The sequence below is a fragment of the Diabrotica virgifera genome, chromosome 4 (genome assembly GCF_917563875.1).
Source record: "Diabrotica virgifera virgifera chromosome 4, PGI_DIABVI_V3a".
NCBI classification, from domain to species: domain Eukaryota; kingdom Metazoa; phylum Arthropoda; class Insecta; order Coleoptera; family Chrysomelidae; genus Diabrotica; species Diabrotica virgifera.
Window position 1 is genome coordinate 8,414,691 of NC_065446.1, and position 27,615 is coordinate 8,442,305.

Genomic DNA, 27,615 nt, shown 5'->3' on the forward strand with positions numbered 1-27,615 from the left:
TTTTCTGACTTGTAGTGTTTAAAAAAAATGAATTTGGGATAAACAAATTAAATAACTTTTAAACTATTTGACCAATTGCTTTGAAATTTAAAATATAATTTAAGCACCAGAAATCTCAGCAATTCGTTTAATAAGAAGGTTCCAAGTTAATTTTTACATAAGTTAAGAATATTTATAAAACTCAAAATTTATGATATATTTTGCAATTTTCTAAGCAACCAATAAGGACAGACATATTCAGCGAACGTCATATTGAAATTTTTTAGACGATTTATGAGTTTCTTACTCTCAAATTTCTTTAAAATGCTTAACTTTTTAGTTATAGACCAAAAAAGCGAAAATTTACCGTTTTTTGATCTTCATCTGTTTCTAACTATGTATAAATATCATCAAAATCGGCTGCAGGAAACATATAGGTTATTAATATAGATGTAAAATTTGGTTTCGGCCTGGAGGGGGATGTGTCACGAGAAAAATCTTATTTCTCTGGACTACAGGAGCAGTAGCTACTTACTGTCACTTGTTGCGTTTAGTAAATTTCATTTTCCGACTTATCGTCGAGTTATTTCGTATGCTTTAAATGATGATGCACGGGTAAAGATTCGTAGACTCAACTGTATATCATTATGTGGTTCGTAACTACGTAATATAAAAATACACAATATTAAAACGGTATGACGTAAAATATAATAACTGTGCCATTGTGCCTTTTTCGAAAAATACTGTTTTATTTATGTATTATAAAAATGAGGTTCTCGACATTTTTTTCCACAGATAGGTTTTTTGATGTAGTATTTTTGTAACTTTTTAGTGTAACTCTAACCTTCGTCTACATCTTGAATAATACAATGAAAACACCTCAAATGCATAATATTTATTTTATGCGATAAAACCTTTCTCCTCGAAACGTCACTATTCCAGATGCATCCTTCTAACCGAATCACTTAGAAGAAGGAAAAGTATGAGGATTCCCCGCAGGCAGCCGATCCTCTGCGATTTAAAAAATTGCTTTATTTATTCGGTTCCGCATCAGAATATACCGCCGCGCCGTTTTGCTCCTTTCCATCTTTATTTTCTCTCATTTCGAAATGGCTTTCCCGAAGAACTTAACAGCTCAGACGAGGAGACGTAAAAGAAAACTGATTATCTTAAAGGGATTGGAAAATTTACTACTATTATTTTATTGTTGGGGGTTTACAATTTCGGTTGCTTTTGATGAGGTTACACAAATTAAATTTTTCGATTAGGACCGTAAAACGAACTTTTGTTTAGATTAGGTTTGAACGAAAGTCTTTTAAAAACGCTCACCAGAAAGATTTTATCGGAAGCCTAAATCACTATATTTATTAAACACACAGGCAGAATTCTGTTTATTTCTTATGCATTTTACTATGATATAATCCAGTCACTGCAGGGGCGTAACAGAGGCCCCCGCAGCGTGAAGCTTGCGGGGGGCCCAATCTCAAAAACGTAAATTTCTAAATAGACGTATTTGCCAAGCGAATCATCTTATAATATCTAGAAACTTAATCCCTTCCCCCCCTACCGAAATTATATGGTAACGACAATAAACTATAATGCTTTGTACGTTACTACTGAAAGACTTGAGAATTGCAATTTGCCGAAATGGGTTTTCTCGTTAATCTTTACCTACGTTTAGTATTTCCATACAATTATCCAGAGGCGTAACAGAGGCCCCCGCAGCATGAAGGGCCCCATCTTGTTATCTAATATATGTAAAAATGTGTTTTTATATTATTTGCATACATACGTTTTTTAAGCAGTGCAGTATTGAAAATGAAGTTGTCCATCCGAATTAATAAAATTGTAGATATATTCGCTGATAGTAGATAGTGCACGAAGAAAGTTGTTCATCTCATAGAATAATACTAATGTAATCATTTAGTAATTTTTGTTCTGTTTAATTCTATACCAATAAAGATGAAAAATTTAAGTCGTCATAAACATGCATGAATACACCAATTGCTCAGTAAATGAGAGTTTTGGAGTGAAATTATCAGCGTCACGACGGAAGTATTTGCTTGACAATTTGGATTTAGGTTCTAGTTCCACTCCACTTCAAAGTTGGATTTATGCCGTTGGTTGCTTTTACTTCGGGGGTGACATCCATCCTTGGGGTGAAAAACATACGTTTAAAATAAGTCCGGAAATGTATAAATTGACTAATTATAAGCAACGTTTGTTCTTCTATCCGCTGTGAGCTCGTACGTAGAGGGGATATTTACAAATTCTAGTGCGCCAGTAGTGGCAAGTCTGTAAACGTTTACCGGAAATTTGACATAAATGTCAAAGTGATTAATGTAAAATTAAAATTAAAAACATTAATTAAAAAAAATATTAGTTGGTCAAAGCTGTGGTATATATTTTTACCTTAAATAGACTTACGTTTTAAATACTGAATTTAAGTTTTTTTAATGTTCCGTAATATGTAATTATAATTTAATCTAAAAATCTTAGCGCCATCTACACGATAATTGTGAAAGTATCCGAAGTAAGAAATTCATATTTTATCAATAGAACGTCAAAATGATTAGCAAAATCTTAAAAAAATCGATTACAATTTAATTAATTTTTTGCGTTGTAAATGTTAAGCGATAACAATTAAATAATAAATTTAAAAAGTACCGGTGAAAGATAATTCCAGTAATCCGCTAGGAGCGCCACCAGCGAAGCTCAGAGCGTATAGAGTTTCTTTATTTAGTCATTTGCGAGTGAAAATACTTATTAAAAAAAAAACAACGTTTTCAGATGTGTTTTTCGCAAATAACTCAAAAATAAGTATTTATCGAATTAAATATTAGATATCGAAAAAATATCTGTAGCAAAAATGTAGCTTATAAGATTCAGAAAATGGGGTACTTATTCATGAAATCTATTGACGCAGTAAAAGCACAGTTGAAGCTCATGAAAAATTATTCTTATTTGTCCAATTCCAAATCGAATATTTCATCCAGAAATAACCAAAAAATGAAGCAATTTTCGGGAAAAACTCTTAAAACTTTTTTTAAATGTTCAAAAAAAGCTTTATTTTTATTTTTTATAAAAGTTTCTAGCACCAAAACTATACGAGTTACGCTCAAAATAAAGTTGGCCCCTTTTTTGGTAAAAAAAAATCATTATAAAAAAACATCATAAAAAAATGTGTCATTAGCGCTTTACCATTTACTTTAAATATTTATTGTTTATATCATCTATAAGTTTGACCGGTTCGAAGTTCTTATTTTTGAAAAAATTTAAAAGTTTTTTTATTTTGGAAAAATGCCTTTTTTCAAAATAACTTAAAAAGTATTAGTGATACGAAAAATCTCAAAGAGTAAAGAAATGTAGGTAGGTCTTGCTTTTATAAATATTTTGGCTTTATTTTGTTTTTCTGTAAGACAAAAATTGTTTAAGGCATGGCTGTTTAAAATTTACATATAATCGTGATTAGTGACTCGTTCAAGCCCTTATACTAGAACCCTTTTAAAAATAAGCACTTTTAACCGGTGAAACTTACAGATCGTATAAAGAATTAGGTAATTTGTAAGACGATAATGATTAGTTTAATTTAGGGTGCTAAATAGGGGGAGATTTTCACAATTTTTTACCAAAAAATGGGATTAACTGTATTTTGAGCGTAACTGACTTAGTTTGGATGCTATAAACTTTTGTATAAAATAAAGCTTTTTTTAAATACTTTAAAAAAGTTCTAATGAGTTTCCCCGAACAGTATTTCATTTTTTGGTTATTTCACGTTGAAATATTCGATTTGGAATTTGAGGATAAGAAAAACTTTTCATGAGCTACAAGTTTTCTTTTAAAGTTTTTCTTTTACTTTGTTTCACTTTTTTTTATAAGCTAGATACATTTTTGCTAATAATATTCTTTTCGATCGAAAACTTACTCTTTGAACTATTTGCGAAAAATCTCCTAAAAACGTGATTTTTTTGTTGAACAATAAACACGTTTACTCATAAATAACTCGAAAAGTCTTGTCACCACTTCTGTGGTGATACTGAAAATTACACGGTATCGCCATATTTTACGTTTTATCGTTTTGTTACACATGTCGCATTGGGTAATTTTTTAAAGGGGGCCCCATTTCCAATTCTGCGGGGGGCCCGACGGAGTTTGTTACGCCACTGAATCACTGTGGAGGAAAAGAGGCCAAAACCTCTAAATTTTTGAAGTTAAACTTCTTTAGGCGCGATTAGAAGTGAATGTAAATGTGCGCGAATTTGTCAAAAATTGTTAGTGCTACGCGCAGGTACGTTATACGTTTGCTCCGATTGGGTATTCCAATGACATGTCAAAAATTATCCACTATGGCGGCTGTGGGGAAAGAATGTGTTGTTGTCATTTTTATTTATGGTTTGGATTGTTAAGTTGTGTTTTAAAAGTTGTGAGAACAGAGACAATAGTTACTTTATAGTTGTACTGAATTTTTAAATAGTTTTTATACAGTGAGCTGGAATAAGTGTTACCCCCACCCCCATATTAACTTACTTATTTTTAGCACATAAACATTTAAGGAGAAGATATAACAATACAAGTGACAGAAATTAGAAAAGCTATAAAATAACTGAAAAACGGTAGGTATCCAGGACCAGGGGATATCCCAGCCGAGCTAATAAAATGTGGATCACAAAAATTGTTTGAAACCGTCACTTGGTGCATAAATCAATTTATAAATGGTTCTCCCGTACCCGACGAGTAGAAAATTGCTTATATTTCGTAGATCCATAAGAAAGGAGATAAGCTTAAATGTGAAAACTATAGAGGGATATCAGTCACTAGTACATTCAGCCATTTGTATGGACGAATAATTAGAGACCGCATTGAGAAGGAGTACAAAGACCAAGAGGAAGAAGAACAATCCGGTTTTAGAACAGGAAGAAGTTGTACTGATAATATCTTCTGCCTCAAACAACTAATAGAAAAAAAAATTAAGCACAAATTAAAAAACCTACCTCATGTTTATTGGCTTGCAGAAGGCGTACGATACAGTTCCTGTAAACAAACTCTGGAACGTGTTACGACAGACGAATATTAGTGTCACCTTAACAAAAGCCTTAAGAAATTTGTATGAAGGGTCAACATCACAAATAAAAACTGGAAACAGATTATCGCAAAGCTTCCTGGTTAATAAATGTCTACGTCAGGGGTGTTGTGTATCACCGACCTTATTTAAAATATATGTTGCAAAAGCATTAAAAGAGTGGAAACGAAAATGCAAAGGCATGGGCGTAGACCTTGGAGAGATTTGCTTATATACATTGCAGTTTGCTGATGACCAAGTTGTTATAGCAAACGATAAAGATGATCTAGAATACATGGCAAGGAAATTACAAGAAGAATATAGAAAGTGGGGACTAGAAATTAATACAGAAAAAATAAAATACCTGCCAATAGGTACCGAACTATCGAACATCACATTAGAAAATAATGAAATCATCATGCCCTGCGACCATAACACATACCTAGGAATCGTTTTTGACACAACGGGGAAAGATGATGAAAAAATAAAGAGAAGAATAACACAATCCAGAAAAACAATAGGTTGTCTAAACAGCGTACTGTGGAGTCATGAAATAGGAAAAAGAAGAAAACACAATATCTACGAATCTCTTATTAAAAGCAGTCTATTGTACGGAGCAGAAACTTGGCGGATAACCGAAAACAACAGAAGAAAACTGGAGGCAGTAGAAATGGACGCTTGTAGAAGATCAGTAGGAGTGTCACGTAGAGAGAGAATACGTAATGATGAGATAAGACAGCGAATGGGGGTTGACGGCTCTCTAACAACAGACATAGAAAGAAAACAGCTGATATGGTACGGACACGTCCAGAGGATGGATAACTCAAGACTCCCTAAAATAATTATGCAATGGGTACCACCAAACCGCAGAAAGAGAGGAAGACCCAAGAAATCTTGGAGAGAGGAAGTAACGAAGGCGATGAGCGCAAGAGATCTTAGAGAGGGCCAATGGGATGATAGAGTGTCATGGAAATTAGGCATCGGACAACGTCGCAAGACGTTTTAAAACCGATTGATATATATACAATATATATTTTAAAATAATCATAGTATATTATAGCATCAATGTTTCGAACTTTACGCGATCCCTCTTCAGGTGACAGGCACAAATTTAATTTTTTTAAATGGAAAAGTACAAAAAGTACATCATGTGCCTCCTCATTTAAAAGCTTTTGAAATACTGATTACAAAAATGTATCATACTTGCGCAAAATTTTGGTCAAATGCTTTTTAAATGCATTCATTGTTTTCGAATAATGAGAAAATTGATGAGTATTTTTGAAAAATTTAAACACAGAATGAAAGATTACATTATCATTAAGGGCCGAAAGTACCTTAGAATAAACAAAAAAGTTTCTTTTGAATGATATATTTCATATTAAAAGTCATACTTAGTTTTCTCTTCTTTTTCACCCCTCTAACTTTACTCCGCCGTTTAATATATTGTCTCGTATTGATCATTTCCATTGTCTGCATTTTGGTTTTCCTCGAAGTATTCTTTCCATCTTATTATAATTTTTTTTTCTCTGTTAGTAGTTCTTCGTCCTTTTCTTCCCAGTGACTTACGTTTTTGAAGATATTCTTCTTTAGCGGCGAATTAATTGAGGGTAAAATTTGATTGATCCGCGCTCATGCGCACACCGACAGTATGGTATTAGTTGTTATACGAGCTCTGATTGGGTGTTGAAATTTTGAAATGATCTGTCAATAATTGTTCAATATGGAGGTTATCGGTAAACAAAAATATTGTATAATATTAGTTTTTATTGATGTGTGGACAGAAATAAAATCAAATTTATAATTATAGTGACTTTTTAAATAGTTTTGAAAAGCCGCAGGTACGTAATTCTAAATGTTTCTGTTGGAAATACCTAATAGTTTCAATACCTATCTATTTGAAAAATGTAAACAAAATAATGTAGTTACCTATTAGTAGGCAATGCTCTAATTTACATAATCTGATTACGAACAAACTTTCTACAAATCTTCATCTCATATATCGTTTTCTTACTCTATATTTTGTTGTATTTTATTTCGACAAAAATGAAACTAATAATTTTATTAAATTCATATAAATTTATGGTGTAAACCTTTAGTTTGTGTATATTCCCACATGACGTATACGAGAGTTTGGTAAAGTTTGAAATGGCGTCAACTTTCGTACGGCGCGGTAGACGTGAAGTGGTTTCAAGCCCCAAGCAAGTTATTATTTTTTTATTTTTTTTATAGATTTTATGATTGTAAGTATATTATTATATAATTTTTGAAGATACTCTTCTTTTTTGAAAGTGGAAGATAAGAAAGTTAGTTTGATTTTTAAATAAAATAAGTACAAATAACCTTTTAAGTATATTTACTTCGTTTAAATTACCTATTATATACCTAATAGAAGAATATCTTCTTACGTGCGTACAAAGTACACACACTTTTTTTTTAATAGAGCTTTTCATCGAGTGTCATATATTTCGAGCTACTGTCATATGTTGTATAATCTGTGTATACTATTAATATACACGGATTATACGACATATGACAGAAGCTCGAAACAAATGACTGTGAATGAAAAGCCCTATGGCATAGATATTAATCATTCAGCCAGTAGAAATCAGATTATAGTGAAAAAATCAGATGTAGTGTGTGTGTATTGAGTAAATGTCTTATTACTCAGTAAAATCGACTGAATTCCCTTTAAGAGACACTAATTGTGTCCGAACGTCTGCGGCCCCCAACGTGAGTACCGATCTCACAAGGATAGAAATTATTTTAATTTATTAAATTTTTTAAAGAAAAATTTCCTACCCAGCTGGGATTCGAACTCACAACCCTTGTCCACCTTATCTACGTTACAACTGTTACGTCTATCACCATAAATTACATTCGTTATTATAAAATAATAGGCAGGGATCCCGCATACCAAAAGAAAGTTGATTAATGGCAAGCTGAAAATTTGTTAATAGCTTAACGGTGTTTAGTCGGACAAACTTTGATGTATGGGAACACTGGAACAGGGCAAGTTTTAATTGTGGAACGGGTTACAGGTTTCGAACGTCAGACTACAAAAACGTCCCACGTATTTTGTCGGACAGAACTTCCAACTGATTTGTTAACCTTTTATTAAACTCTCATACAAAAATCAGACTGCCGATATAATTCGACATGTTCTACGTGTCGGACTTATTAAAATGCCCAACATATTTGTCGGACAAACTTTTTTCATATATTATATAAAGTTTGCTATTAAATAAACTTAAAAACAACCTGCTAGTTTTCACAATCATAAACTTGTCAGGATGACACGTTCCACAATTAAAATCACGTCCCACAATTAAAACTTCCCCTGTACCAGTGTTCCCATACATCAAAGTTTGTCCAACTAGACACCGTTAAGCTATTAAAGAATTTTCAGCTTGCTATTAATCAACTTTTTTTTTGGAACGCAGGATGCAGGCCTATAAAGAATAGCTCATGTTTTAGCACACTTCTCCTTATATTTGCATTCATTTTCATACCAAAATAATTACTATTAACAAGCATTTAATGAGATGCAAACCGCCCGGATTTTCTCAATTTCGTAAAATATATTCCACTAATGATTACACAGGCTACAACAGAACTCGCCATCGTAAGTCAATCAATATTCGAAAGACCTCTTATTCCTTATTACGACTTTTTATATTTGTCACGGTATAATTAAGAACGCTCAGCCGATATAATGACGGTATGTAAACACCATTTATAATTTTCTTGTGCACCTTTACACTCTTATTCGTTGTAGCTAACGAGTGTTTATCTATGTAAAGACTTACGACGTGGCCCAGATCCGGACTTTTAGAGCTTCCTATAGAAGCTTTATGGATGTGTGTGAAAAATTTCTTGGCAATAACAAAGATCCCGATTATAAAAAAATTGTAAGTGATTTAATTGTGAATTTTGAAGCTGCTGGGTGTTTAATGAGCCTGAAACTTCATTTTTTGGATTCGCATTTAGACCGTTTTCCTGAAAATCTTGGAAATTATAGTGAAGAACAAGGTGAAAGATTCCACCAAGATATAAAAGAGATGGAAAAACGTTCCAAGGTTTTTCGGATATCAATATGGTGGCAGATTACTGTTGGAGCCTGAAGATTGATACTTCAGTTAAACAAAAAAGAAAGGCGCTTAGACGATTGTTTGACGAAACATGCAGACCTCATAAGAAAGCTCGGAAAAATTAAATAGTGTCTGTTAAAAGAATTGAAATTAGAAGCTTAAACGAGGCAACAAAAGTGAGAAGCAAGGTGACTCAATCAAAACAAGCACCCCGATGGAAGCAGAAGCGGGCAGTGCCTATCTCGGCCCAAGAAACAACTATCTTTTAAAAATGTCCCAAGTCGGCGCAAAGATTAAAACTGCCCGATATAAAATATAACCAGCTCGGCTCATGGGATATTAATTGTTACTATCAAATAATTTCAGCAGGAAGACACCCATCCATTTCTCAGCTGCAGCTCCAAAGTCAGCTTTTGGAAGCTACAGATGTAGCTGTTTCAATTGAAACGATAAGAAGGAGAGTTCGTGCCAAGAAGTATACAGCAGGAGACAGTTATGGCTTCCCGAATTTTCCAGGCAAGACAAGATTGATCGCCTAAATTGGTGTCTTCACCACCAAAACTGGAACTTTGGGAATTGACAAAATGTGCTATTTTCAAAAAAAGTCAGGATTTGTGTAAAATCAGATGACCCACGAAATCGTGTACTTACAAGTCGAGAAAGAAAAGCAAGAACGAAAACTGTCAGATCTGTTCACAAATATACAAGGGAAAGTGTAATGTTCTGGAGAGGAATTATGACCCGTAAAAAAAACTCCTTTAATTTTCATCCAATCAACTTTAACTGCTCACAGGTATATTGATAACCTGTAGTCAGGCTCTGGAGAGGTGCAACAGAAAAAAATTAATTTTATTGCATGATAATGGGCCTCCACATACCATCAGAGTTACTAGAGACATTATTGAAGCAGAAGTTATCCCTTGTTTGGAGTGTCCTGCTTGCTCACCCGAGCTTAACTCTATAGAGTATTTGTGGGATATGCCGAAAAATTAGAGCTGTCCGGCATAATTCGTGTGACCAACTAGCCCGAATAATCCGGGACATGGCCCGAATTACGCAGTCGTGTCCCGGCGTCCCGGACAAGGCTTCCGGGCCATCCGAATTTTCAAATTCCATTTTGAAATTTTTAATACATCATTCTTCTAAGAATTCACATCAAATTGAATTGGTGGGACGAAAAAAAGCCTACAATTTCTAGACTGTTATATTGATACCACTTTCAAAACCCATGCATTTTATATCGTCGTATTATAGTTCTATGAAAACTCAAACTCTGGACTTTTTCCGGTTTCTGTATTTTAATTATTGTCTCCTGAAAAGATTATTTAAAAACATGAATACCAAATAATGATAATTATATTTTAACCCAAGGTTCAATTTACATGGAAATTCAACATTAAGTAGTTGATTTTCTAATTTTTCGTTTTTAGAGAACGATTTCCGGATTGGAAGTCGAAACGTCAAAAACTAACAAAAATGTAATTATCAGTAGGAATTGCACAAGAGCTTTGAAATTATTGAATTTTTCCCGAGTGACACTTTGACAGTTTAAATTATGTCAAAGTGTCACGAGAGCAAAAATTCTATATTAATTTCAGAGGTCGAGTGCAATTTGTTGCGATTATTTCATGAATAAAACTGTTCAAAACCAAAATTTTATTGTAATTTATTTATGTAAGTACCATTAAACACACAGTTTTTATAAATATTTGACGATTGAAAGTCATCACTTTTATAATTTTTAAAACATTAATTGTTATTAATGTCACTGAATGTATTTTTTCGTAGAAACGAAGGGCATCTGACGTAATATACTTAACGACGGGAGATTATCAAAAATTATCGATTTAATTCAGATTTCTGTAGCGTTCTATTGGTCAGAATCTCCTATGAATGAAATAATCAGTAGTAATTACACAAGAGCTCTGAAATTATTGAATTTTTCCCGAGTGACACTTTGACAGTTTTAATTTCACGAGCCTTCGGCTCGTGAAATTATGTCAAAGTGTCACGAGAGCAAAAATTCTATATTAATTTCAGAGGTCGAGTGCAATTTGTTGCGATTGAAATTCATCACTTTTATAATTTTTAAAACATTAATTGTCATTAATGTCACTGAATGTATTTTTTCGTAGCAACGAAGGGCATCTGACGTAATATACTTAACGACGGGAGATTATCAAAAATTATCGATTTAATTCAGATTTCTGTAGCTTTCTATTGGTCAGAATCTCCTATGAATGAAATAATCATTACAACCCATTGCATCAAAAAAAAAATTTGTCAACATAAAAATGTTAAATAATAATCTACACAATGATGATAATCAAGTTTTATATTTAAAAAAAAATGGCCCGATTTTCATTGAAAAGTCCCGGATTTTAGGTAGTTTTTTCAGCCTTGTCCCGAATTTGACTAAATTGGAGTTGGTCACACTAGGCATAATTCACAAAACACCGCACCGCTAGTACAAGCTGCTCTTGAAGGATGGAGCAACCTACTACAACAAATGTTAATAATTTGATTAGGAGGGTACCCACGCAAACTGAAGCTTGCATAAGGACTAGAGGTAATAACACTGACTACCACAAAACGCAAAAAAACAATTTTAACATTATTCGTTTTACATTGAAATTTTGTATGCTATTGACTGTAAAACAACTAGTTTCAATTTGTTTGTTAAATACTTTTTTCTACGAGCGTGCAAAAATGTCTACTTTCGCGCACGCATTTTAATTTAGAAACTTTAACTTTTCCGCACGCGTGTTACTTTTCCGCACGCGTGTTACTTTTCCGCACGCGGTTTTTACTTTTCCGCACGCGTGTTAATTTAGATATGTTAATATTGCCTTAAAGTAATTATAATACATGCAATAAACTAATATTTAGATATTATTTACTAATATATTTCAAATATATCTTATTGTGTTCCTGTTTTAATGAAATTAACGCGACAATTCGATGAAATAAAATTAGTTTGACATAATATTCGAAAGTCAAATCGGTAGACAATAACAGTCGTTTTGAATCATCGTCATGGAAACCAAGATCGTCGTCATGCTAACTAATTATATTGAAAGTTTGGTTTTGACAACCTTGTCAAAGAATTAATTTGTGTATGTATTTTCATATTAATTGATTAAGATTTGGTAATTTTTTAAGGACTCTTAGAAAAAATATTGTTCCTAACTCTTGCAGAAAGTCTCTTTTCCGCACTCGACTGCTTGCCGAACTCCTGCTTCGCGTCGTTCGGCAAACTGCAGTCGCGTGCGGAAAAGAATGACTTTCTGCACTTGTTAGGAAAATAACTATATTGTTTTATTTAATTGTTATGTATTTGTTATTAAATTGCTTTAAAATAAATATTGTTTGACTTCGTGTGTTCGTTTTTCTAAATTTGCACGAAATAAGAAATATCAGATGATTCCATGTAAGTTTGGTTGTGTATAAATGGCCAACAATCTTATGACTACAAATAAATCACTTTCTACATGTGCTAAAAATAATAACACAATAAAATGGTAATAAAATAAAAGATTCTAAAAGGATATTTTTCCTGTTCTGTAATTATATTTAGGTAAAAAATGAAATATTTGAAGGTTGCGGGAAAACACTTAAATTGTGTTTGTTTTGTTATATTAAAAAACATAAAACACCTTAAATACTTATTATTTATGAACCAATTAGGGTATATATTATCATATCTTTTTAGTAAGTTTTTTTCACTAATGTGAAGAAACAATAGTTAATTGACCCACTATTGTGCCTGTAATTTTCATAATATATGATTTACCATAAGTATTAACTCATAGTATAACTCATAGGACCTATTAAGGATCACTAGTGACTAGATATTTTTAAATGAATTTATGTTAAAAAGGCTACAGTGGCGTGTCATCAAAACGGAAAACGCGTTCCAAGATTGCGAATTTAATTTTGAATATTTCGTCGATATATTTGGTACACATATAGACCAGTAAGGATCTGCGAAAAAAGGTCTATTTTTGGATATGAGAGGTGGCATTCGGATTTTTGCAGATAAAGTTAGGTGACACCTTCAGTAATAATAATTGACTTATGGTCCTTCTCAAATATGCCCGGAACATTAATAAAAAAATTAAAATATTTAAAAATTTCGAAAAACATCAATTTTTTTCTGCTTTCTTTGCTTATAACTTTAAAACGATTCATTTTGGAACAAAGTCGTAGAAAAATAAAATAAAGATAATTGAATTTTGTATGATATAAGACTGATAAAAAATGTCTTAAGGTATTACCTTTTCTGCAATATAGCAATAAATACAAAATAAGGGGACAAAATAAGTCTGTTGTTATTCAATATTTTTTAACCACTTTGGTGGCACTTAGAACCTTAGTAATTCACTTAGGAAATTCTTTGTAACATACTTAAATCGTGTACCAAATTTCATTAAAATCGACCTAATAAATTTTGCATAATAAATTTGCAATCTAAATGTTTTTAAAAAAATTCTAATTTTTTAAAATCTTCCTGAACAAAAAGCAGACCATTTAGAAGTTGGCTAATTTTTTTACATATAAAGAGGTGCTCTACCTATCTAATACACTTTACAGAATTAAAATCGGATTATTTAAGGGGCCTCGGCAATATTTTAAATTTATAAACAATTTTTTGGCTTATAAACAAATTGCTTTGTTTAATAATAAAAAAATTAATTTTTAGCAATGCAAATAATTAAAACCGGTATAATTTGACTTAAACTTTCGAATGCTGTCAGCAGAATTGCTATTTTATTTTTTAATCAAACGTTATTCGCGTTCAAAAATTGGAATTTCTCGATTTTTTGAAAGTTCCACCGCGTTTATCTTAAAAACTATGAATCCTTCGAAAAAACTTGTAAGAACATTATTTGCTTAGAATTACCCAAGAAATACAAAAAAAATGTTTTATTTTGCGAAAAATCGATGTTATGTAATTCCTTAAGTTCTTTGTTTATAACAATCTTATCGACATCCGGATCAACTGTTACCCAAAAAATTCGTGTTATACGGGTCAAAATACATAAAAAACTTGGGTAAGTCCATCTAAATAAAGGATCCCGTAGCACCCCTTCCTGGCCACAGCACTAATTTGTTTATAAGCCAAAGAATTGTTTATAACTTTAAAACATTGCTGAGGCTGCTTAAATAATCCGATTTCAATTCTGTAAGATTTTAAAAAATTTTAATTTTTTAAAAAAAGTTTAGATTACAAAATTATTATGCAAAATCTAGTAAGTTAATTTTAATGAAATTTGGTGTACAGTTTTAGCACATTACAAAAATTTTCTAAGCGAATTAGGAAGGTTCCAAATGTAACCTAAGTGATGGAAAATCATTGAATAAGGACAGGCTTGTTTTGCCGCCTTATTTTATATTTATTGCTATTTTGAAGCAAGGGCGATAAATTAAGACATTTTTAACCACTCGCATCTGATAGAAAATTTAATTATCATTGTTTTATTCTTATACGACTTTGTTCTAAAATGAATAGTTTTTAAGTTATAAGCATAAAAAGTAGAAAAAAACGAAATTTTTGGAAATTTTTAAATATTTTATTTTTTTATTAATGTTCCGGGAATATTTGAGAAGGAGCATGACTCTATAATTAAATACAATATTAAAAAATCTAGCCTGTACCCCCATTAAGAAGAACAAAAAAATACAAATTTGAAGAAAAATCTTCTACGTAAAAGGTATATCTGTTTTAAAAAAGGGGCTACAAATACAATAGAACGTTTTCCCTCGAAAGATAGCATCATCAGTGTTCTTTGCATAAAATAAGTATAACCATAATTAGTGAAGACAAAGGTAAAAATTTTAAAAGTTGACCAAGATAAATAACAAAGTTAGGTTATACGTTTTTAACTTTGTCTTCACTAATTATGGTTATACTTATTTTAGACAAAGAACACTGATGATGCTCTCTTCACTGAATTCAGAACTGTCAAAAGTTCAAAAGTTTAAAAGGTTCAGTTGGTCTATCTTCCAACATAATGCAAATGTCTCCGTAGCCAAAATCTAAAGATACTTGAATTTCAAAACTAACCGCGCCCATGGTCTGCGGGTTCAATCCCCAATACAAACTTTTATTTTTTTATATACATTTTATGATTGTAAGTATATTATTATATAATTTTTTTTTTAGAAAATACGTATTTAGTTATAATTTTTCCAACAATTATTGTTCACAAAATAATTTGTGGCATTTTTCAATGTGTTTGTGTGTGTTTTATTCTTTTATCTTTAAATTTTTGGTATTGTTTTAATAAAAAATTTTGAAAAGTAGTAAGTAAATAAGTAGTAATAATAAAATATAAATAAACTGTTTAAAGTATATTAATTTCGTTGAAATCATAATAATAGAAGTATAACTTAACTATTTGCTATGGGAAATAAGCCACAATTTTACTAAAAAAATGAATTTATTAACGTTTCGAAGCCCAAATCGGGTTTCGTTGTCAAAATACAAAATACTTCTAAAATAAACAAAAATGTTGTTGCTAAGTAAAAAAATTCTTCTAATAATTTATTTAATCTGACTCGTTTATATTGGCAATTCAGACGTATATTATACATTTTAAAGTAGAAGACTTTAAAATGATATCGCCAATATTTATGAGTTGCGTTCCTGGGACGACTTTACTAAAAGATAGTTCATTCGATTACATGAAATCAATCCCAACTCAAGAATATCCGTCGCAAAAAAATCATAGCATGTGATCTGTCTTTAAAAAGACAACCAAATGCAACGATGACAGTAAAATTCTCGCGTTAGAGATTCCATAGTAAATCACGAGGGAAAACCAGGAAAAAACCTCGTGATACTATCCCGATATCGTAAGTATTTGGTCTTACATTTAATTTACCTTCAAAAAACTAATATCAAATTCTGACTTTAATATGTTTAAATTATAAATAATATTAATAATACATAGATATACAATAAGTAATACTAAAATATAAAATTTGTACTAACTCGATATGTTATTGACTTACTAATCGTGGTATTTTCTTTCTATTGACTTCCTCTTTAAGTATGGGTAACCACATCCTACTGCATTCTACCGAGGAATTTGCGACACAATTGGTTTCATTTAGCATAATTAGAGCCGCTTCTTTGATGTTTCTCTTTTTACTATCTGATTCTTTCAGGACTATACTTGAATCTCTCCACTGAACTCTATGTTCATTATCCCATGCGTGTTGACATATTCAAGATCTATCAAATTCTCTATTTTTAATATAAAACTGATGTTCACTTATTCTAACTTTTAATGGCCTTGATGTTTCACCTAAATAAAATTGTTCGGTAGAATGCAGTGTGGTTACCCATACTGAAAGAGGAAGTCAATAGAAAGAAAATACCACGATTAGTAAGTCAATAACATATCGAGTTAGTACAAATTTTATATTTTAGTATTACTTATTGTATATCTATGTAATATTAATATTATTTATAATTTAAACATATTAAAGTCACAATTTGATATTCGTTTTTTGAAGGTAAATTAAATGTAAGACCAAATACTTACGATGTCGGGATAGTATCACAGGGTTTTTTCCTGGTTTTCCCTCGTGATTTACTATGAAATCTCTAACGCGAGAATTTTACTGTCATCGTTGCATTTGGTTGTCTTTTTAAAGACAGATCACATGCTATGATTTTTTTGCGACGGATAATCTTGAGTTGGGATTGATTTCATGTAATCGAATGAACTATCTTTTAGTAAAGTCGTCCCAGGAACGCAACTCATAAATATTGGCGATATCATTTTAAAGTCTTCTACTTTAAAATGTATAAATATACGTCTGAATTGCCAATGTAAATGAGTCAGATTAAATAAATTATTAGAAGAATTTTTTTACTTAGCAACAACATTTTTGTTTATTTTAGAAGTATTTTGTATTTTGACAACGAAACCCGATTTGGGCTTCGAAACGTTAATAAATTCATTTTTTTAGTAAAATTGTGGCTTATTTGCCATAGAAAATAGTTAATTATAAAAATGCCAAAAGCAAATAGCTTCAGAACAACATTAAGAAGTATAACTTCTTACGTGTGCACAAAGTACACACACATTCTTTTTTTAAATTGTTGTCGTCTATAAACCAGTGGTTCGGAAGACATTAAATAAAAAAAAGAATGTATGTGTACTTTGTACGCACGTAAGAAGTTATACTTCTATTATATGATTATATGATTATAAACGAAATTAATATACTTTTTATTTATATTTTATTTAAATATTAAATTAATTTATACTTACTACTTCTCAAACATTTTTATTAAAACAGTGCCAAAAATTAAAATAATAAAAAAATAAAACACACACAAACACATTAAAAATGCCACAAATGATTTCTGAACATTAATTGTCGGAAAAATTTTTAACTAAATACGTATTTTCTGAAAATAAAATTATATAATAAATATACTTACAATCATAAAATGTATAAAAAAAATAAAAAAAATAAAAGTTTTTATTGGGATTCGAACCAACTTACCACGCGGCTGGTATTTGCGTTCTCACTCGCATTAAAACTTCGCCACAGAGATAGCTTGTCATTACGTGCGAAGATCGTCTAACTAAACAGATTAACCTTTTGACATTTTTAACTTATGTAAATCAAATTATTTTGATTTTGAATTGAAATGATTTAGAATTGAAAAAATACAACAAAACATAGAGTAAGAAGAATCAAATTATGTAAATAAAAGTATTACATACTACTTATGTATTTTGGTAGGTTCAAGGTAGGTATCGGAGCCCGTATAACGACTAATAAATTTCGCAATCACTTGCGTCGTGCAAAGTGGCTATGTTCAAATATCATAACAAAATTTGATCAACTATTTATAAAACACTTACCAGTGAAATATTCTTTAGCTTTGAATAAGCGAGATCTGCGGCACTCATACTAGGCACAGTTTGATGAGCTTTCACATTGGCATATGCAACAATCATCTCTTCTATGTAAATAAGTCCAAAAATATAATATGAAAACTATTTAAAAAGGCAGTATAACCATTAACTAACTTTTTGTTTGTTGTTTCTCTTCCTACAAATTTTAAAACGCAACAAGCATACATTATAACCAACCAAACACAGTCCCACAGCTGTGCCACAGCTGCCATATTGGATAATTTTTGTAATGTCATTTGAACATCCAATCAGAACAAAGTTATAATGCGCATGCGCCCGGTCGCTAGGTTTTCCCATATAAAATTTCAACGTCATTACGCCCGTAAAGAAGTATAACTTCAAAAAATTATAAATCATTGATGGGTTTATCTTTATCACATAACTTTATTACATAATTTAAGATTCAGTGATATTTTGTTTAGATCTCACAAGCAAAAAGTTGTTCTCCCATTTTAGCGTTGGTAAAAATAAGCTCTTTTCATTGAAATATTTTTTGGTGGACACGCAAATATATGTTCTCCTCAACTGTACTATTGCTTCTGTCAAATTTAAATTATTGTTATGGTCGGCTGCATTAACGTCTGGGCTTATTGTTTTCTTTTAACATATTAAAGAGGTATATATACTTATGTTGCAGTTTGTGTTTTCATTTTAGTTCACATATTAGGAGTTACAGTGACACCACATTTTTAGCCAAATTATCAAGGGTTAGGTGCAGCTTTTTGATTTTGGTAGGTACAAACGATTATATTACATTTCTTTCTATATAAATACACCTGTTACAGAGACTTGACGAGATTTGGACTTCCCAAAATAATTAATTCAAAATTACATTTTATTCAGGACTTTTCTTTTAATTATTCTTCTTCTTCTTCCTTCTTGTATGTAAGCTTTAAAGCCTGTTTCTTCTTTAATATTAGCTTCCTAAATTGTTTAAGTTATCGTACCATCTTTTTCTTGGTCTGCCAATACTTCTTCGTACATTTGGTGGCTGATCTCGTGCTATTCGTACTATCCTATTCTCTGCCATTCTACTAATGTGTTCGTTCCACTCCTGTTTCCGTTTTATCACCCATCCATTTATGTCTTCTACATTGTCTTACTCTTCTTATGTTTTCGCTTCTCTCCCTATCCAACAGACTTGTCCCTGATATTCGTCGGAGTATTTTCATCTCTCTTGTTTCTAGTAGTCGTCTCGTCTTAGATGTGTCAGGTCTTGTCTCCGCCGTGTATGTTAATATAGGTCTAACTGCTGCTTTATAGATTACTGATTTGGGTCTTCTCTTAAGTGTTTGTTCTTCCAGATTGTGTCATTAAGAGATCCCGCGGCTTTACTTGCTTTTAAGCTTTCTTTTAATTCCATTTTTGATTTTTGTATCTTTGCATATTCTTATAATCTTTGATCAAATGATATTTGATCAAAGTTTTAAAAATTCCCTCATCTTCCTTAGTCTCAGCATCCGTTATGGCTTGCAAATTGTAGAAGCCTCGGAGGTGTTACCAGAGAAGGTTACCATTGTTTTCAGTCTGGTAGGATGTGGAACAGCATTTTTTGGTGTTTTTTTATGTGCTATGAGATTGAAAACTTAGTCTCTTGCTAGCAGTTGCCGCTAGGGCATCCCTGCCATTTCGTCCGTTGCAATCCGTGACTGCATGCCGGGGTTTGTCCTATTTGGGTCAGAGAGAGCAGCATATGTGCCTCCTGATGAGAGACTAATAAGTTTCGAAACCGGTGGAGGTGCTTGCTACACTCTCTGATTGAACTGGAATAATGATGCGGCTGTAGTTTCGTATTGCAACGAAATTAAAAATGGTTACTCAGTTTTGATTTACAGGTTTACTCTGATTGGAGTACGAAGAGAACCATTCTCGTTGGAAGTTTCCCGCGCTGAGCAGATGGGACGTGAATGATAAATTGTAAAATTTCCTCATCTTCCTTAGTCTCAGTATCCGTTATGGCTTGCAAATTGTAGAAGTCTTGGATGTGTTACCAGAGAAGGTTCCCATTGTTTTCAGTCTGGTAGGATGTGAGACAGCATTTTTTGGTGTTGTTTTATGTGCTATTAGATTTAAAACTTAGTCTTTTTGCTTATTAATCTATTTATTATGTGCTTCCTCCTCTAAATGTACCTATCTTCTAGAGACATTGGCGACCACATTGACCCGTCTTATTCTATTAACAGCAGCTCGAAATAGATCAGTTGACGTTAGACCAGTCCGTTTCCTAAGACTGGCCAGCCAGCATATACGTTCACGTCCAGGGCCTCTGTTGCTCTCAATCTTGCCTTATATAATCAACTGTAGATTATTGTTACTCATAATGTGGCCGAAGTAGGCCGGCTTAGAACAAAAATCCAATCCAGTAATATTAAAAGAAATGGGTAAATATTAGTGTTTTTTGAATCAGAAAATAATTAACCGTATCGTATAACTAAACTTGCGTGCATAGAAACCGGCCCACTTAAAAATTTGGTTATTTTTGATGTCTCGAATTTTATAAACCTGTTGGCCGACTTATGTTATTTTTCTAATATTTTAGCCTTATTCTTTAACAGTATCGCTGTAATAATATTGTTGCTAAACAGGTAAATTAAGTTCGCATCAACCTGTGGAATCTTCTAGCATTTATAAAGTACTGAAATTAAAACCCAACTATAGCCTCAGGTTTTCTTAACATCCTGTTTTTTTTTATTAATTCGCTTATGTTGGATAATAAAAATTTAGGTACTTTAACAACTAGCCATGTTCTTGAACAGTACATCATCATCATCAATGGCGCTACAACTCTTCGTGAGTCTTTGCCGCGTTTACTATTGCCTTCCATGTTTGTCGGTTCTGTGCCACTAATTCCCATTGTCGCACCCCCATTTTCTCTAGATCTTCTTTGACTCCATCTTTCCACCTTTTTCTAGGCCGCCCTACAGACCTTCTTCCATCTGGCCTTTCCCAGAACACATTGTTTATAAGGCGATTGTCGTTACTGCGTATCACATGCCCTGCCCATCTGAGTCTATTAGCCCTTATATATCTGACTAGATTTTCTTTTCCGAATAGACACTCTAGCTCGTTATTGTATCTGAGCCTCGATTCGTTTGTCACGCTGTCTCTGCAAGGGCCATATATCATTCGAAGGATTTTACGTTCCTACACCAGCAATTTATTTACTCCTCTTTTTGTTAGTGTCCATGTTTCGCTTCCATAAGCGACTGCTGGTCGTATTATGGTCTTATATAATATCTGGATTTTTGCACCCCGTGAAAGAAGTTTTGACTTCATTAGATGTTTCATTGCAAAGAAAGATCTGTTTCCTGCCATTATTCGCGTTTCAACTTCTCGCTCTAATTTGTTGTCATTTGTGATTGTTGCTAGTAGATATTTAAATTATTTAACCACTTCAAAGTTATAATCGTTTATAGTAATATTTTGCCTTATTCGCCGTCGTTCTTGTTTTGAGACGACCATGTATTTTGTTTTGTCTTCATTTATTTTTAGGCCGATGTTTAATGCAGCTTCTTCAAAGCTCGAGAAAATATCCTTAATTTCTAATGTTGATTGTGCTACTGCGTCTACGTCATCGGCAAAGGCGAGTATGATTAAATTTTTGCTCCCCGAGCAGTTATGTCTGGTTTGAGTTTTGGATACATTTTTCGCATGACATATTCTAAGGCCAGGTTAAACAACAACGGGGACAACGGATCTCCCTGTCTCAGTCCAGAATTTACGCAGCTAGTTTCTTGGGTACGCCGAGCTCGATCATTGCCTTCCATAATGTTGCACGATTAATTGAATTATAAGCCTGTTTGAAATCTATAAAAATCTGATGTACGTCCTGATTGTATTCCCAATACTTTTTTGTAAATATTTGATCAATAGTCAATCTGCCAGGCCTGAAACCACACTGCTAGTCACCAAGTATTTCTTCGGCGTATGATTGGTACTAATCATTTTAATAATATCTGGATCAGTACAGGGTGTTCCTAAATAAGTGCGACAAACTTTAAGGAGTAATTTTGCATGAAAAAATAATGACAGTTTGCTTTTGAATCTTTGTTTTATCTTCAGCAACAATAATCTGCAAGTTAGAAACTCATAGGATGTATAGGGCCGCTTCAGGTTTAAATGTTTGTAACGAAATTTACCCCCTTATTTTAAAATTCGAAATAAACTGTTGAGAAATGTTTTACACATTTGTTTATATCAGAATATGAAAATATAAATTTTTAGAAGGAGACTAACTCTCTACGATTTTTTTTTTCAAAAAGTTTTAGCCTTCGACATTTAACCTCTTGGGATAAACAATTTATAATATCTAAGCAACAAATTCACCAATCGGGCTTTACAATTTTTTTTATTTGAAATTGAAAGATCTTCATTTTAGTTCCTTTCGCAACCTGTTTTTGCAATAACAAATTAACGAAATTAAACTTGTCACAGCTTAAATTGTAGGTTTTTCAATTTACTACAGCTTTCTATTTAAAAGTTTTTCTCTAAAATGAATATACTAAGCTGCAAAAAATAAAATCTTTAACATTGCAAATTTAAAAAATAAAAAACGTCATAAATAAAAAAGCTCCTAAAATTTTTGGTTACATTTTAATAAAAGTTATTCCTGACCTGATAGGTTTTAAAAGTTCCTGAATTATATCATGAAATCAACCTATTTTTCACCCACAGCTTGGACTAATACATACCTACGTTTTGTATCAATAATTATTATCAACAAAACATATTATCATCATTAATTTTTTTGTTAATTATTGGAGGGCCTCTTCGACGAATTATTGTAGTGATGGATTTTAATGAGATCATTATCGGGGAAAGCCGTTTTAAAAATAGATTCGACGGCCGCCAGATTTAGGAGGGCTGAAATTGGATAGAAAACGCGAGGCAAACAAATTGAAGGGAAAACTCTGGCTGGATTTCGGAAATAGGCTGAAAAACGGGGGAGAAATAATTATGCTTTATAAAACATACTCAGAGAAGATTAGAAAACGGCTGAATTGCTCTTTGCACAGTTCAATGCTGTTGTACAATAATCATTTGTAATACCTGGAATCACGTAACCGCGGTATAATTCAACGTTAGCGAAGCTGTAATTTGGTGCGAATGAGGTAGAAGCAGATCGATTTAAGTTGAAGATTAAGGAAAACAATACTTGCATATATTACTAGTGAGTTCAAGAAAAATAAAAAGGATGTTTTGATATCGAGATACCGTCTACTGCTTTTTATTTATCTTCTTATTTATTTACTAAAGCGGTGGGCGTCGAGGATAGCGGTAAGAGGCGCGTAGGTAGAGGTGCCGAAGTTGTAACTAAGCGATATATGTAGTTTTATATACTCGTTTAATATAACGGTAAAAAGGTGCAATACTTCCAGCGCGTTTGTTCACGTAGAGGTAAATCTGTAGGTAAACTGCTACGCTATCCCCTATGCTTACTGCTTCACTATATACTGTATATATTGTTTAGCTTGTGCAAAAGAATATTGTTTAGCTTGTGTTTTCGAAGGTTATTGTTATGGCGCTTGGGATGGTTAAATTATGAGGGCTAACATATACTTGCCGTCGAAAGCTTCGGATATGGTTGTACGTGGGAAGATTTGCGCCGATTTTTAGAAATGTTATGGAACATACAAAATGTAGACCGATTTTTAGCAATTATTTTTCAAGAACATGATGTGAAATGGTCGGGAACACATTTGAAAAAACAATTCTTTCGGCAGGTGTTATAAGTCGTCTAGCCTTTAAAAGGTCTCCTCGAATAGTGATTTGGCCATAGTTATCTAAAAACTCATCTAGGATGTTTTTTTCGCAAGGTATATGCCAATTCGGTTAGAAAGGCGGGAGGCAAAAATAATATTTTTCGATTGAATAATGTTACCAAGATAAATTAGGTCATCTTATAGTGGAGTATTTTCGATTGCACTAAAGACTAGTGCTTGTTCTTTTGAAGGAAATTTGAATTGATTTGTCACTGCTGAGTAGCTTTTCGGTGAATTTTTGTTGTGTTGAAGAACATGTATCACCCGCAAGATTGAGTGCGGCCCTGTCCCCCTATTGGAAACCGACTCCAGTTCTGTCTGTATAAACCTCAATTGAAAATGTGTTTAAAATGTTACTAGTATATAAAATACAATAATTGTATATACATATTATAATACAAAAAATATTTATAATTTCAAATAATTACGTAAAAAATAGATAATATGCCGTTGATCACTTACTGCCTTTTTACTTGTATGTGTCACTTTCACAAAAACTTAACTGATATATACAAATACACTTTTATTTATATTTACTTAAAGAACGATACATTTTCTGCTAATTGCCTTTTGATATCTACCTAGCTCGTCTTCGATACATGTTTACAGTTTAAAGGTTTAAACTAGAAACCTCCATACATACTCTTGATAACTGTAATCTGGGATGTTTTGGATATTTTTCTTTTTCCATAATTTCAAATAGTTTATATGCATTTACTGATGTTTCTAGGTTAAATTTTCCAGATTTTCGATAATTTGTTTTATAATTTTATTCGTAAACCAGTAATGTCGTTAGTAGATCTGTCTGTTCGAAAATCGAGTTTTCTCGATCATCCCGGTCGCTTTTTTTATTAGATAGAATTCACGTGTAGCATAGGATTTGCATATTTTAGAAGTTTCGCATTTTTGTTTGCAATTAATGGTGTTTTACTCTTTTTTGCCTAATAAACCATAAGCATACATTTCGGAGAAAGGAACAGTCTGTCTTTCTTTCATTTCTCTTTATTTTGCGGATTATCGTGTTCCTGATGCATTTACGTGTTTTAGTTGATGATTACAGGTTTAGTCCTAAGTTTATATTTATGTTTCTTTTATATTTTTAGTTTCTTTTATAAACTATATTAGATATATTATACAAATATAATATAAATGTATATACGTATTGTGTTAGTAGAGAAACACTATTGGTTCTGTAATGGCTGATGGCGAAGATATCGTAATATCTGGAGTATCTGGACGCTTTCCAGAATGTCACAATATAGACGAATTTAAGGAAGCATTGTTAAGTAATAAAGTACTACTTACAGAAGATGAAAGAAGATTTCCACGAGGTAAGAATATATAGACTCTCATTAATTATATTGTTTGAGGAGGTTTTAAACCTTTAATGTTATTAAGCTATAATAAATATTGCATATTGATTTATTTTTCCCATTCTACTTCAGTTTATTTAAGCAGTTTGAACATGAGGTCATTTAAGATTGTCTTTTTGTCTAATTCAGTATCTCCTTACAAACGTACTTTTAGTCTTACCAATAATTATTATTTTACTTACTTCATATTCTTGACATAGTCCATGATATCTGAGTAAAGATAAAAGTAAAAGACAATTTATGTTTTATTTCGATCTAGAGGCAAGGCATAAGATTATGCATTGCCCCTTTGTGACCAATCTACCAGATTGTGAGTACAAAGAACCATTTCTTGTAGTACCTTTTTCTAGATGAAGGAAAAAGGAATGTGATTGCATATTGTAGAATCCTTTCCATTTTTTATTTTCGTCGTCTCTATGCCTTGTAAATACCGCTCCATTAGTTTGATGTCCCATGTGCTAAAGTTGCTACTGAAAGTCATCCATAACCGAATATATCATAAACTGGACATAGACATTAATGATACGTAGTTTGGGTTTCGCAAAGGCCTGGGAACTCGTGAAGCTCTTTTTTCACTTAACATACTTATACAAAGGTGCGTAGACGGCAATCAAGATATATATGCGTGTTTTATTTACTCTAATAAAGCATTCGACAAAGTACGACATGAACAATTAATGCATGTCCTGGAATCAAAGAAGGTGGACTACAATGACCTCAGGATTATATCGAATTTATACTATAAGCCAAAGTACGTGTTAACGAACAGCTGTCAGAGGAAATTGAAATCAGACGTGGAGTGAGACAGGGATGCGTGTTGTTGCCAATTATTTTTAATGCCTACTCGGAAGAGATCTTGAAAAAAGCTCTTGAGGGTGAAACAGCTGGAATAAAGGTAAATGGAGTTCCCATTAACAACATTAGATATGCGGATGACATTGCCATCTTAGCTGAAAATATTGGGGATCTGTAGAGGCTGGTGACCAGAATAGCAGAGTTTGGACAAGAATACGGAATAACAATGAATGTTAAGAAGACAAAGTTTATGAGAATATCGACAACTCAAAGAAATAACGAAAATCTCTTCATAAACGAATCCAGTATCGAACGAGTCGACCAATATGCATACCTTGGAACAATGATCAACTCCACAGGAGATTACTTACAGGAAATCAAAATCAGAATAGAAAAGGCTATAGCAAATTTTAACAAAATGAGAAAAGTGCTCTGCACAAGAGATTTGAAGTTGGAGCTAAGAGTTACGTTGGCTAGGTGCTAGGTTTTCTCGACTTTGTTTTATGAAATGGAAGCTTGGACCTTGAATGCTGCATCAACGAAAAAACTAGAATCATTCCAGCTGTGGGTGTACAGAAGAATTCTGAAAATATCGTGGACAGAACACGTCACAAACAAAGAAGATCTGAGAAAGATGAATAAAGAAATGGAAATCCTAAATATCATCAAAACAAGAAAATTGGAATATCTCGGACATATTACACGTGGAGAGAGATACAGCTTGCTCCAATTGATTATGCAGGGAAAGATTCAAGGAAAGAGAAGCATAGGGAGAAGCAGAATATCTTGGCTGCGCAGCCTGAGAGAGTGGTACGGATGTACATCAAATGAACTTTTCAGAGCAGCCGTCTCTAAAACACGAATAGCTATGATGATTGCTGACCTCCGCCGCGGAGATGTCACTTAAAGAAGAAGATGCCTTGTAAATAGTAGAAGGCAGAGATGCAGGATATTAACAGGGAATGGTTCCAATAAGGGAGGTTTCTAGATTTAAATTAGTGTATATATTATATTTAAGAATGTATTTTGTACCTGAGACTTTTCTACTTTCTTTAATAGATGTCGCTGCAGCATCCTCTAATGCGATTTTAATATATCTTTGAAATTTCCCTTAAATAGGCAATTTGGTTTTGTGTTGATTCAGAGGCGGGCAGGAATCTGTACTGACGACGGTGATACCAGAAACAGCGCTGTCTGCAGATTATGCCTTGCCTCTGAATCTAAATAAAACATGAATTGTCTTCCACTTCACAGACCTATTTACTTCATACCTTTGGTAGATAAATAAACTATGGCTAATCCTAACAAAAATGTTCCAGCTTATAAAGATGTACCATATACGACTGGAAAAGTACCAGATATTGAGAAATTTGACGCAACGTTTTTCGAAATTCATTCCACACAAGCCAACTTTATGGATCCTCGACAAAGGATTCTAATGGAGGTAGTCTATGAAGCTATTATTGACGCAGGGTATAACCCCAAGGAATTAAGAGGAAGCAATACAGGTAATAATTCAAGTTTTATAACTACCGAAGTCATTATGTTCTCCATTTAAAATATATTCTGAAATTTCTTTGACAGGAACTCTAAAAATAATGCAGAAAAAATGGA

General features: G+C 32.5%; 2 protein-coding genes across 7 annotated transcripts in view; one reads left to right on the forward strand and one right to left on the reverse strand.

Annotated features, from left to right (window-relative positions):
• LOC126882898 (RNA-binding protein Musashi homolog Rbp6) overlaps positions 1–27,615 on the reverse strand; it is a 1,676,353-nt gene that overhangs the window by 871,082 nt on the left and 777,656 nt on the right. The gene's annotated exons all lie outside the window — the stretch shown is intronic.
• Positions 18,688–27,615, forward strand: part of LOC126882891 (fatty acid synthase-like) — an 88,669-nt gene continuing 79,741 nt past the window's right edge. The window contains exons 1-3 of one of the 2 annotated variants that reach the window (XM_050647955.1): positions 18,688–18,802; positions 25,005–25,164; positions 27,321–27,509. In XM_050647955.1, the coding sequence (XP_050503912.1) occupies positions 25,029–25,164; positions 27,321–27,509 (325 nt within the window). In that variant the 5' untranslated portion in view covers positions 18,688–18,802; positions 25,005–25,028. The remainder of the gene's footprint in view (positions 18,803–25,004; positions 25,165–27,320; positions 27,510–27,615) is intronic. The other variant, XM_050647956.1, reaches the window with a different exon arrangement.